Genomic DNA, 13,984 nt, shown 5'->3' with positions numbered 1-13,984 from the left:
TCCATCTGGTATTCTTTTACTGATCCCACCTGCCGCAGTTTTGCCAAGTTTTCATCAAGATCTTCGAACCCAGATGATCCAAAACGGACAGTCATGGCGTCCGTGATGTCTGCCCAGGTTTGACGGGGTGCCCCCTTTGGTACCATTGAAACCAGAGGATAGCTTCCCCTTCAAGATGCGCAGAAACCAGAGCTACCCTATCCTGTCCCGGTGTTTCATGGTAATCGAAATACCTTTCTGCTCTGAGAATCCAGGGGGTTGGGTCACCGCCTGAGAATATGGGGAAGTCTATTTTGGCTATTCGTGTTGTCGCCCTGTTCTGCGAACTGTTTTCATTGCTGCGCTCTTCGGGGCTTCCTCTGTCAATGTTTGTTGCCCCCTGCTCTAGTCGATGGAGGAGAGCAGTGAAGCTTTCCTTCATTTCTTTGAGATCTGAAGACATTCGATGGATCTCGACTTCCATCTGATCCACTCGGGTGTCTACTGATGTGTTTCTTGTGTTGGTCATGCTGGCTTTGATACCAAATTGTTAGGAACCTGCCTAACTCAGGGCTCTTCGAGGGGCCAACCTCCTGAATTCTTGGGAAGGAGAGAGAGAGAGAGAGTGGATGGCAGTTGTGACAAGTGGCTGCTGATGTGGCCTCTTCTTGTAACTGACTAACTGCCTTCTGTTGGTCTGTTCCAACAGTCTTGACAGTCCAATTGGGTGGCAGTTGTTACAAGTGGATGGCGGTTATTGCAAGTGGCTGGTTAGTTGAGCTGATGTGGCCTCCTCTTGTAAAACTAACTAACTGCCTTCTGTTGGTCTGTTCCAACAGCTGCACAGCACTAGAACTTCCAGGTTTCACCACTTTCAGTCCACATACACCATATGGCAATAAGAGCTGTACATACTACTTATGAAGGAGTCACACAACTCTTTTCCATACAGGTACAAAGGCACACATTCCAAAAAATGTCACCTTTACTGCATTGAACTGTCACCAAAACAGAAAAATTCTGGGTATGAACAGAGATATGAATGCTTCAACTGCCCCACAATCAGATCTGATCATGTTTTCATCCAATAAACAACAGAAAATTCAGATGAGAATAAGGAGAAGAAAAGAAAGTGTTTAGGGAGCAAAAGGATGGGCTGGTAGTGCCCTTTTCTTTATTTATAACAGGGTGACAAAATAAAAAATAGTGGAATTACAATAATGCCCCTGGTGGCAAACCTTCTACTTCCAGTTTTCCGCCACTTTTGTACAGCAAACCACGGCTAGGAGCTCCTTTCAAGTACCTCACAATCCTTAGTACTGCATTCCAATGTGGGACCAAAGGTTTCTGTATGAACTGACTCACCACACTAACCGCAAATGAAATATCTGGCCGAGTAATGGTTAGGTAGTTTAGTTTGCCTACAAGTCGTCGGTATCTGCCAGGGTCTTCAAATACTTCACCTATATCACTACTCAGCCTCGTATTTGTTTCCATAGGTGTCTCAGTCGGTTTAGTACCTAATAAACCTGTTTCTTCCAGTAAATCAAGCACATATTTCCTCTGACACAAATTAATGCCATGCTTAGATCTTGCTACCTCTATGCCCAAAAAGTATTTCAATTTGCCAAGGTCCTTTGTCTGAAAGTGTTCCTGTAGGAATGCCTTCAATCTGTCAATGCCCATTTTATCATTCCCAATCACAATGATATCATCTACATACACCACCAGTAGTATTTTGCCTGCCGGAGAGTCATGATTGAAGACAGAGTGATCAACTTGGCACTGTTTCATACCAAACTTCTTGACCACCTCACTAAACCTACCAAACCATGCTCGAGGGGACTATTTAAGTCCATATATAGCCTTCTTAAGTCTGCATACCTTACCATCCTCCCCCTGAGCAACAAACCCTGGTGGTTGCTCCATGTAGACCTCCTTGAGCAAATCACCATGCAAAAAGGCATTTTTGATATCTAGCTGATATAGAGGCCAATCATACATAGCTGCAAGGGAGATGACAACACGAACTGACCCTATCTTAGCAACCGGGGAGAATGTCTCTGTGTAGTCAATGCCATAGGTTTGGGAGTACCCTTTTGCAACCAGCCACGCTTTCAGGCGCTCAACACAACCATCTGGCAAGTACTTAACGGTATACACCCACTTACAACCGACAGCCTGCTTCCCAGGAGGAAGAGCGATGAGGTCCCAAGTGTGATTATGATGGAGGGTAGAGAGCTCTTCTTCCATAGCACGACACCACTCTGGAGAGGTAAGGGCTTCCTGGACATCCTTAGGAACAACCACTGAGGATGACAAAGAGATGAGCTGGCGATGGGAGGCGGAGAGGTGAGTAAGGGAAACACAATTGGAAATAGGGTGAAGGGTGCAAGTGCGTTTACCTTTCCGTAAGGCAATAGGAAGATCAAAGTCGGAGGCTGGTGTCGGATCTGGAGCTGGATCTGTCGACGGTGATGAAGCCGGAGGAGTCGCAGCTAGTACACGTGGGCGATGTGTATACACGTGACGGATAGGTGGACGGTCAACGGACGGTGGCACCGGAGGCAAGGACGTAGGCACGACTGGAACCAAAGGAGGAGGATCAGCCACAGGAAGGGGAAGAGGAGGAGGTGATGTGGAGGAAGTAGCATCACCGGACCCCTCGAAGAAAGTAACATCAGCACATACCAAGGAACGACAAGAACTGGGATGGTAACACTTGTACCCTTTCTGAATCCGGGAATAACCCAGGAAGATATACTTAAGGGATCGTCATCTAACTTGTCAGCCCCGGGACCCAAATTATGGACGAAGCAGACACACCCAAATACCCAAGGAGGAAGCGGAAACGGAGACATGTTGGGGAACAAGACACTAAAAGGAGAACGACCATCAAGAACAGACGTGGGCATCCGATTAATTAAGAAACAAGAGGTGAGCATTGCATCACTCCAAAAGGGTTTGGGAACATTCATGTGGTGCATGAGTGAGTGTGCCGTTTCTACAAGATGTCGGTTCTATCTCTCAGCAACCCCATTTTGTTGTGGGGTGTAGGTACATGAAGTTTGGTGTATAATGCCATGTTGGTCCAAGTATTCTTGAAAAGATGAAGACAAGTATTCACGACCATTATCAGAATGGAAAATTTTGATGTGAACGCCAAATTGATTGCGGATCTCAGCATAAAATTTCTGGAAGATGGCAAATAATTCACTTCTTTCTTTCATTAAATAGAGCCACGTCATTCTTGAAAAGTCATCAACAAAAATAACAAAATATTTGTATCCATTATATGACATGACCCCAAACATCTGAATGATTTAAAGAAAAAGGACTCGACACACGGTTATCAACCCTAGAACTAAAGGGAACACGATGGTGTTTCCCAAATTGACACGACTCACAATCTAGAACAGAAAGCTGACTCAATGAAGGGACCAAGGACTTCAGCACTTTCAGCGAAGGATGACCAAATCTACAATGCCACTGGAGAGGAGAAATAGATGACTGAAGGCCGTTGACGTTCTTCCACCACCATCAAGATAATACAGTCCACCAGCTTCTTGCCCTCCACCAATCTTCATCCCCGTCTTGAGGTCCTGAAAAATACACATAGAGGGGTAAAATGTAATGGAGCAATTAAGGGACTTGGTCAGCTTACTAACAGACATAAGATTAAATGGAAGCTTAGGTACATATAAAACAGAGGATAGGGATACAGGGTCTAGGTCAACATTACCAACACCACGAATAGATGATGTGGAGCCATTAGCAAGGGTAACATATTGTGATGTTGAGCAATGAGTGAGAGATGAAAACACACCTGGAGTTCCTGTCATGTGATCGGAGGCTCCAGAGTCAATATCCAGGGGTTGGGTGTGGATGCCAAACAAGCCATACCTAAGCGTGCAAAGGTAGCTGTGTTCTGCTGCGACGTGGATTGAACAAACCTTTCATACTCATCACGAGGAACACTCACCATCTCCTTGCCTGAACCATCTGAAGAGGTAGAAGGCATCTGGTTAGCTGACCGGTTCTCCTGTCTAAAGCTGGAACTGGTGTCACTAGTCATGGCATGGTTGGCCCACGTCGAGGGTGGACCATGTAAGTCATAGCAGTAGTTAATAGTATGTCCATCCAAACCACAATGAGTACACCTCCGTGGACCCGAGCCACGTCCTCTACCACGAGCTCCCCCTGAATCTCTACCTCTAGTACGACCACCACTACCACTCCGGCCGTACACTGGACCACTACTGCCACCACGGCCAAGCTAGGCTCCTCGAGCCCCACTTCTGCCACCTCGACCTCTCGACACTGCAAATGCTGATTTATCTGAGATATTAGAGTTTTCCATAGATCCAATGGAAGTCCTCCGAAGACGAGCAAACACCTCCTCTAAAGATGGAAGGGCAGATCCTCCTAGTATCTGGGCTCATACTGGTTCATACTCAGATTTCAGCCCCACCAAAAACCGAGTCACATCAAGTTGCTCTCTCTGTTGCTGTTGAACCTTGACATTAGAGGTGAGAGGATGATAGACATTTAACTCATTACGGATATTTCTCATACTGGCATAGTACTCCTCAAGGCTCTGATTTCCCTGTTGCAGATTGAAGTATTCCTGATACAGTTGATATACCCTAGTTGTATTATCCTGACCAGAATACAATTTCTTAGCATGATCCCACACCTCTTTGGCTGTCTCTAGAAACATGAAGTTCACACTGATTCTGGGTTCCATACTGTTCCACAACCATGTTCCTAGTCTTCGTACTCCTGAGAATTAGTGGGGGGTTTCTCCTCTCTTATGTGCTTTACCTTCTTCTTCGCCTTCAGAAAAACCTCTACAGACTTGGCCCAAGGGACATAATTTCAGCAATTTAATGGAGGTCATTTGGACATTCACTGCACACAGACACTTCACCGAAATCTGCACACTGATTTCAGCAATAATAAAGGCTGAAAGCCATACTTGTAACACCACAAACCCTACTCTACAGCTACCGGAAGTTTCACCATTAAGTAAACACTACTTCCCTTTGAATCACACACAAACCAGCATAAACCCTAGCATACTGCAATCTGAAAACCCATCATACGATCTGTACAACACCTCTCATGTGTTCCATAACAGAAATTATGCATAAAAAAAACTCCTTACCTCATCGCCTGAAGGCCAACCACACGAAGGAATGAAACACCACTGCACTACACGCACCAGCCCTACATTAATTAGGGGAGGGCTTAGAAACCACAGCAACCAATCACCAACGACACCACCAGAGGCATAGAAACCTCCAAGGGAAGAGGGCGGTCACTCCTTTTCAGCCCTTTTCCCAGTCTCCAACCAACGGCTGAGAAATCCAAGAGAAACCCTAGTTCGAATGCGCAGAAAACAGAATTCTAGCAAGTCTGATTTGTTTAATGTGGCTCTGATACCATGTTGAACCTGCCCTAGAAGTCTGTTTTGTTTGTTAGCTGAAAAGTAAAGCAAACAGCATTCTCAACAGGTACAAAGACCGAAATACCCCTTCACTAACAATAACCAAATGATTATTTAGCCAATGATGGATATGTCTGCATAAGCGTATGGTTTTTATTGAGAATAAGATGATTTCATAGAAAATTATGTCCGATATTTAACTAGCAGCTTTGAACATGTGAATGGGTGGCATGATAATTTTTTTGATCAGTTATGAGCAGTATGATAATTCTCTTTGTCAAATGGTAAGCATATATTCAACACATGAATATGGAGCAATGTACAAAACAGTTGAAGTTCATAAGAATAGAGTTCCCTTGTTATAACCATAACTTCAGTTACTGATGATTATGTATTTATGTGTTAGATCATAAACTTTGCATCACCTACTTGATGTTGTTCCAATGATTGGTAGAATGCCCACATGTCTGACACTATTCTGTGACAATGTTTGAAACTTGAAAGATTAGGATATGGAAGATGGCCCAGCATACCATGGAGTCAAGTTTTTGGTGATGGAATCTAATATTGCTGATTCCTTGGCTAAAATGGGCTGGGGTTGAAGGGATTCTATAGTGGTTGTTTTATTGCAATTGCCCTTGAACTTTTTTTTTTCTTTAGGACCTTTTTGTTCAATGCTATACAAGACATGGCATGTTTCCTTAACAAAAAAAAATGATAGATATGCATCAATTTCCTCATACTATCAGATGAAAATAATGTTTAGTCCAATTAAGAAGAACACGATGTATGGCCTTCTAGTCAGCTTTGAAGTTTTGATTTTGTTTCAATGGTGGAAATATTGATATGCTGTAGCTTGATTTGCCTTTGTGATCTAGAATGCCATCATACGGAAACATCTAGATTCAGTTGATAAATGGGCCCAGAAACAAGACTCTTTTATGATTATTCATTATTCCCTAACTAGTGTTAAAAAACTCGTGCAGGATTCTTGGGCCTGATGATGTTTCTATGACCATAACTCATTGTGGAGTTTGTTATGCTGATGTTATATGGACAAGAAATAAACATGGAGACTCGAAGTACCCTTTGGTGCCTGGGTATGTGTCATTTCTTACACAGTTATTGGTGTAAGTCTGCTCTTTGCTTTCATTAGAATTGATGATTACATACTGTTTTATGTACCAGGCATGAGATTGTTGGAATTGTAAGAGAAGTTGGTTCAAATGTTCACCGTTTCAAAATTGGTGACCATGTTGGAGTGGGGACATATGTCAACTCATGCAGAGATTGTGAGTATTGCAATGATGGGATAGAAGTTAATTGCTCAAGGGGTTCAACCTTTACATTTAATGCTGTTGATGCGGATGGGACAATCACAAAAGGAGGGTATTCAAGTTATATTGTAGTTCATGAAAGGTGAGTCGGTTATTCTGTTAAGCTAGTTTTTCTGTATTCTTTTTTATTTCTTTTTTTACTGTATTTAAATTTCGTAGCTACAGTAGTTACCTTTCCTTAAAATGTTTCCATAGTTACTGTAGAAGTTCAAGACTGCTATCAGCCTTGAACCCTGTGAATAAACCCAAGTTCATTCTAGGTTAAAGCAGAGAAGAAGGAAGAAGAAAGAAAAGAGAAAGAAGGAGAAGAATGTTCGGCCAGACTAGAAGAGAGAAAAGTGAAAGTCACTCTCTCCTAGCCGACCCACTTAGACTTTTATTCATAAAACTTAAGTTACAAGAAAGACAATGTTGTCCCTCATAGAAGATGGGACACAACTTAAACTCAGATACAATAGACATTTCACTTTCAATAAGATACACCAGAATGACCAAAATACCCCTAACTCGAGCATTCTAACACTCCCCCTCAAGCTGGAGAGTATATATCATATAGTCCCAGCTTGTTACAAATGTAATCTATTCTTCCCCGAGACAATCCTTTTGTGAAGAGATCTGCTCACTAATTTCCTGAGCTCACATGAGATATAGTTATTACCCCACTTATCACTTTCTCTCTCACAAAGTGACAATCCACCTCAATATGTTTAGTTCTTTCATGGAAGACAGGATTGGATGAGATGTGAACGGCAGCTTGATTATCACAGTATAATTTCATGGGTTTGTCAATTGAGAAACCCATCTCCTGTAGTAGGTTCTTTAGCCATACTAGTTCACATGTGGTATGGGCCATAGCCCTGTATTCTGCTTCCGCACTACTTCTTGCCACCACTATTTGCTTCTTGCTCTTCCATGTTACAAGATTGCCACCCAGGAAGGTACACCCTGTGGTTGACCTCCTGTCTGATATAGAGCCAGCCCAATCAGCATCTGTGTACCCTACTATCTCAAGAGTTCCTCCCTTTTGGTATAACAAACCACGACCTGGAGCACCCTTTAGGTATCTAACAATTCTTAGAACAGCTTCCCAGTGAGGAACCCGGGGATGTTGCATAAACTGACTCACCACACTCACAGCAAATGATATATCTGGTCGGGTAATGGTCAGATAGTTCAACTTTCCCACCAACCTTCTGTATCTTCTAGGATCATCAAACTCTTCACCCTCATCCACACTTAGCTTGGCATTGAGTTCCATAGGAGTCTCTGCTGGTTTAGCACCTAACAACCTTGTTTCTTCAAGTAGATCAAGAACATATTTCCTCTGACATAGGTTGATCCCCTGTTTTGACCTCGCAACTTCTATTCCTAAGAAGTACTTTAGCTTCCCCAGATCTTTCGTATTGAAGTGATCCTGTAAGAATTTCAGTCTGTCAATTCCATTGCTGTCACTTCCAGTTATGACAATATCATCCACATACACGACTAGCAAGATTTTTCCATCTTTTGAGTTATAGCTGAACACAGAATGATCAACTTGACACTGTTTCATCCGGGAGGCCTTCACCACTTCACTGAACCTGCCGAACCATGCACGAGGAGATTGTTTCAGTCCATAGATTGCCTTTTTGAGCTTGCACACCTTACCAGCCTCCCCCTGAGCAACAAACCCTAGTGGTTGCTCCATATACACCTCCTCAACAAGATCACCATGTAGAAAGGCATTTTTGATGTCAAGTTGTAGGAGAGGTCAATCATACATAGTAGCCAGTGAGATCAACACCCGAACTGAACCAATTTTAGCCATAGGAGAGAATGTCTCCATATATTCCACACCATATAACTGAGAATAGCCCTTGGCCACCAACCGTGCTTTCAATCGTTCCACACTGCCATCAGGAAGATGCTTCACTGTATAGACCCATTTACACTCAACAGTGTGCTTACCAGGAGGAAGGGTGGTGAGTTCCCACGTGTGATTATGTTGTAGAGCAGAGAGTTCTTCTTCCATGGCTTGCCTCCACCTTGGGGAGGTAAGGGCTTCCTGTACAGTCTTGGGAATGGGAACCGATGAGAGTAATGATATAAACTTGCAATGAGAAGCAGAAAGGTGAGCAGTGGAAATATAGTCTGAAATGGGATGAGAAGTACAGGTACGTTTACCTTTCCGCAAAGCAATAGGAAGATCAAGATTTGAGGGAGAAGGGGCAGTAGCAGGATTTGTCGACAGGTGCTGAAGTGGAGGAGGGGCCGAAGCACTTCTGCGGGTATACACTTGAGTAATTGGCGGCCTCTCTGTAGTAATAGGCGTATGATGTGCATCTGTAGTAGGAATGGGAGCTACGAGAAGAGGGTCCATAACCGGTACAGGAAGAGGAACCACAGAGGGAGAAGAAGAGACCCCGACATCTGAGAAAAATGGAACCGATTCAAAGAAGGTGACATCAGAGCGCGCACAAACGATTTATGAAATTTTGGGTTATAACACTTATACCCTTTCTGAGTCATCGAGTAGCCAAGAAAAATACACTTCGTAGCTCGAGCATCTAACTTGTCTACTCCAGGCCCCAAGTGTTGAACAAAACAAACACAGCCAAAGACTCTTGGGGTGAGAGGAAAGGGAGACAAAGTGGGAAACAACACGAAGAAAGGGGATTGACTTCCAAGGATTGACATGGGCATCCGATTTATCAAAAAACAGGATGTAAGAACAGCATCACTCCAAAAATGCTTTGGGACATGCATATTGATCATCAAGGACCGAGCAGTTTGAAGAAGATGTCTATTTTTCCATTCAGCTACACCGTTTTGTTGCGGGGTGTAGGCACAAGAAGTTTGATGAATTATTCCATGATATTCTAGGTATTGCTGAAATGGTGAGGAGATGTATTCTTTGGCATTATCGGAGCGAAGTATTTTCAAATGAACACCAAATTGAGTGCGTATTTCAGCATGAAATTTCTGAAAAATAGAGAACAATTCACTACGGTCTTTCATAAGGTAGATCCATGTCATCCTTGAAAAGTCATCAACAACGATTACAAAGTACTTAAACCCATTGTATGACACAACTTTAACTGGACCCCATACATCAGAATGAACTAAAGCAAAGGGACTAGAGACACGACTATCAATTCTTGGACTAAATGAGACTCGATGATGTTTTCCCAACTGACATGACTCACAATCTAATGATGAAAGATGACTCAACGAAGGGACTAGCAGCTTCAAAGACTTGAGAGAGGGATGACCGAGTCTGCAGTGCCATTGGAGAGGAGTAAGAGACGACTGAAAAGCCATTGGGGGGCCACCACCATCAAGGTAATACAAACCACTTGCTTCATGCCCTCCACCAATCTTCTTCCCCGTCTTGAGATCCTGAAACACACAAGAAGAAGAATAGAAGGTTACAGAACAATCAAGAGACTTGGTTAATCTGCTAATAGACATAAGATTAAACGGAAACTTAGGAACATATAAAACAGATGCTAAAGACGTGGAGGAGAAATCAACATCACCAACACCACAAATAGGAGATGTAGAACCATTAGCAAGAGTAACTGACTGAGATGTGGAGGAGCGAGAAAGGGAAGAAAATACATCAAGAGTCCCAGACATATGGTCCGAGGCTCCGGAATCAATGATCCAGGGTGAGGCTTTGGAAGCCAAGCAAGCCAACCTGAATGGGCAAGTGTAGTTGTGTTCTGCTGAGATGTTTGAAGGAACTGCTCATACATTGCCCGTGGTACACTCACCATTTCCTGCCCGGAAGCACAAGCGGGTGTGGAGGGGGTTGGGACAGTTTGCTGGCTTTCAGTAATGGTGCTACTACTCTTAGATGTAGCATGGTTAGCCCAAGTGTTGGGTGGACCACGCAAATCATAGCAGAAATTAAATGTGTGCCCCTCTAAGCCACAATGTGTACATTTTCTTTGAGCATTACTCCTTCCTCTTCCACGGCCTCCCCCTGACTCTCGGCCTCCAGTCCGGCCACTAGCCCGGTTAAATATGTGTCCACCACGGTTGCTTGGAGGGCCACTGCTGCCACCACCACTTCTACTTCCACGGCCACTCCCTTTAGTCACTACCAAACCAGATCTATCAGAGAAGGAAGAATGTTCCATCGGCTCAATGGATGTCCTTTTGAGACAGGCAAAAACTTCTTCAAGTGAAGGGAGAGCTGATCCCCCCAATATTTGTGCTCTGACAGGCTCATACTCAACCTTCAAGTCCACAAGAAACCTAGTCACATCAAGCTGTTCACGTTGCTTTTGTTGGATCTGGACATCTGATGTTAGAGGGTGATACACATTTAGCTCATTGCGGATGTTCCTCAAACTTGCATAGTACTCCTCTAAGCTTTGACTTCCTTGCTTCAAATTGAAGTACTCTTGGTACAACTGATATACCCTAGTTGTGCTGTCTTGTCCAGAGTACAACTTTTTAGCATGATCCCAGATCTCTTTGGTTGTATGTAGGAACATGAAGTTCACACTAATCTTTGGTTCCATGCTGTTCCAAAGCCATGTCATTATCTGTGCATCATCTTGTTCCCAATCACTGAACCCAGGAGAATTAGAGGAAGGTTTCTCCTCCCTCACATGTTTTACTTTCCTCTTGGCCTTCAAGAACACCTCCACAGATTTTGCCCATGGTACATAGTTCTCACCATTCAACTTGATGGATGTCATTTGAACACTTATATAATCTGAAGAAAGCATGATGCTAGTTTTGTTGTCATTTCCATCTACGGAAGAAGCCATCTCCATTATTTCACCTTCAAGTATACAACACAACCACACACTCTTTCACACGGCTTATCTCACTTATAGCACCACCAAACCCAGCTTTAAATACACATTACACACCACACACTAAGGCTGAAATCTCTCAGTCTTCACATCAAACACCTGGGCTGCACACTGCAAAACCATTCACCACCACACACTAAGACTGAAATCACTCAGTCTTCACATCAAACCCCTGGGCTGCACATTGCAAAACCATTCACCACCACACACTAAGGCTGAAATCACTCAGTCTTCACACAAGGTCTAGGACCCAACCACCACTACCACCAATCACCACGACACAACCACCACCAAACTACTGCTGTTGTGAACCTCAGCAGTCGACAACTCTTCTTTCAACATACATATGAAGAGGAATGCAGAGGAATACGACTGAAATGCATATCAGTCACACCAAGCATCACCACAACCAACTTTTGAAGCAACAAGAACATTTACAGTCCCTTACTTGGACAAACAACAGTAGTGTTCATACCTGTCCACATTCAGCCCTCTTCGATACTGAATAGAGGGTTTAGTATACCACTTCAACGACCACCACAGCAACGACTGGAGGCATTCTCACCTCCAGACCCACAAAACGACAGCTCCTTTTCAGCCCCTTATCGAACCTCCACTCAGGTCAATCGAAAATGAAGAAGACGACTGTGAAAGTTGGCGGCAAACCCAGAAAGAGAACAGCAACAAGAAAAAAATAAGGATACGACCTTACAGCTCTGATACCATGTGAATAAACCCTAGTTCATTCTAGGTTAAAGCAGAGAAGAAGGAAGAAGAAAGAAAAGAGAAAGAAGGAGAAGAATGTTCAGCCAGACTAGAAGAGAGAAAAGTGAAAGTCACTCTCTCCTAGTCGACCCACTTGACTTTTATTCATAAAACTTAAGTTACAAGAAAGACAATGTTGTCCCTCATAGAAGATGGGACACATAACTTAAACTCAGATACAATAGACATTTCACTTTCAATAAGATACACCAGAATGACCAAAATACCCCTGATTCGAGCATTCTAACAAACCCTAATAGATTTCAGGTTCGAAAATAGAAGGAAAATGTAGAGAAGAGAAGAGGAAGAGAAGAGAGAACTGTAGAACACAAAGGGTTGAAAGGAGGGACAGAATCTAAATGTTCTGCCGCCACTTCTATTTAGTATTTATAGGTTGTGCTCATTACATGGAAAGGACAGATCTGTCCTTAGTATTTACATAACAAATAGAACAAAATAAAACTGAAATAAATAACAACTGAAATAATCAACTGACCACCAGCTAATCCTAGGATGACTAGAATACATTCTACCCTACAAACACAGTGGGATCATAGCTGTGGGGCCCACATCAGTGTTCTCTACACTCCCCCTCAAGTTGGGAATAAATGTTTATCATTCCCAACTTGGATAGATCCGCCTCTAGCTTCTTCCTTGGTACAGCTTTGGTGAGGATTGAAAGCTGAACCACTGTAGTCGAAGTAGCAGAGAAGAGGAGAAGAGGAAGAGATGCTGAAATGTCGAACTGTACTTCCAGTCGACCATGCCTTTATTTATATATATAAGTGAAGTACAAAGTACAAGAAAATACTGGGATACCCCTGATTAGTGATGGGACACCCAGAAGACTTAAGACATAAACAAGATTAGGCCCATTAGTAAAGGCCCAGTTACAAGACAAGATTAACATAAGAATGGGCTAATAAGAATTCTTATCAGCCGAACACACTCAAGCCTTCTAACATATCATTCTAACACTCCCCCTCAAGCTAAACATGGATATCAATCATGTTTAGCTTGCCAAGTATGTCCTTGAACTTTGTAGTTGCCAGCCCTTTTATTAATACATCTGCAATCTGCATTTCTGATGGAGTATAAGGCACACAGAGTTCCCCTGAAACAATTCTCTCTCTTACAAAGTGTCGATCAATTTCAATATGTTTTGTCCTGTCATGTTGTACTGGATTATTGGCAATGTTGATAGCAACTTTATTATCACAATACAACTTGAGAGGACCTTCAGTCTTGATACCAAGCTCATTAAGGAGAGTTCTGAGCCATAAGAGTTCAGCAACCCCGTGTGCCATAGCTCGGTATTCTGCTTCTGCACTTGATCTAGCCACAACATTCTGCTTCTTACTGCGCCATGTGACTAGGTTTCCTCCCAAGAATGTGCAGTAACCTGAGGATGATTTTCTGTCTCCAACAAACCCAGCCCAATCAGCATCAGTGTAGGCTTCAATTCCAAGTCTGTTGTTCTTCCTGAATAGAATTCCTTTCCCTGGGCAAGTTTTCAAGTATCTTAGAATTCTTTCCACTGCTCTCATATGAGGAGTCTTTGGTGAGTGCATGAATTGACTGACAACATGCACTGCATAGGCAATGTCTGGCCGAGTGAGGGATAGGTATATCAGTTTTCCTAC

General features: G+C 43.1%; 1 protein-coding gene across 1 annotated transcript in view; it reads left to right on the top strand.

Annotated features, from left to right (window-relative positions):
- The window catches only part of CAD1 (cinnamyl-alcohol dehydrogenase), an 84,591-nt gene that overhangs the window by 55,648 nt on the left and 14,959 nt on the right, over positions 1 to 13,984 (top strand). Inside the window, exons 3-4 of the mRNA XM_088892787.1 lie at positions 6,415 to 6,528; positions 6,617 to 6,847. Coding sequence (XP_088748913.1) covers positions 6,415 to 6,528; positions 6,617 to 6,847 — 345 coding nt within the window. The remainder of the gene's footprint in view (positions 1 to 6,414; positions 6,529 to 6,616; positions 6,848 to 13,984) is intronic.

This window comes from Nelumbo nucifera, chromosome 8 (assembly GCF_055504915.1).
Source record: "Nelumbo nucifera cultivar China Antique chromosome 8, China Antique-T2T, whole genome shotgun sequence".
Taxonomy (NCBI): domain Eukaryota; kingdom Viridiplantae; phylum Streptophyta; class Magnoliopsida; order Proteales; family Nelumbonaceae; genus Nelumbo; species Nelumbo nucifera.
The sequence above is the reverse complement of the archived record's forward strand: the minus strand, read 5'-3'. Positions and strand labels throughout refer to the sequence as shown.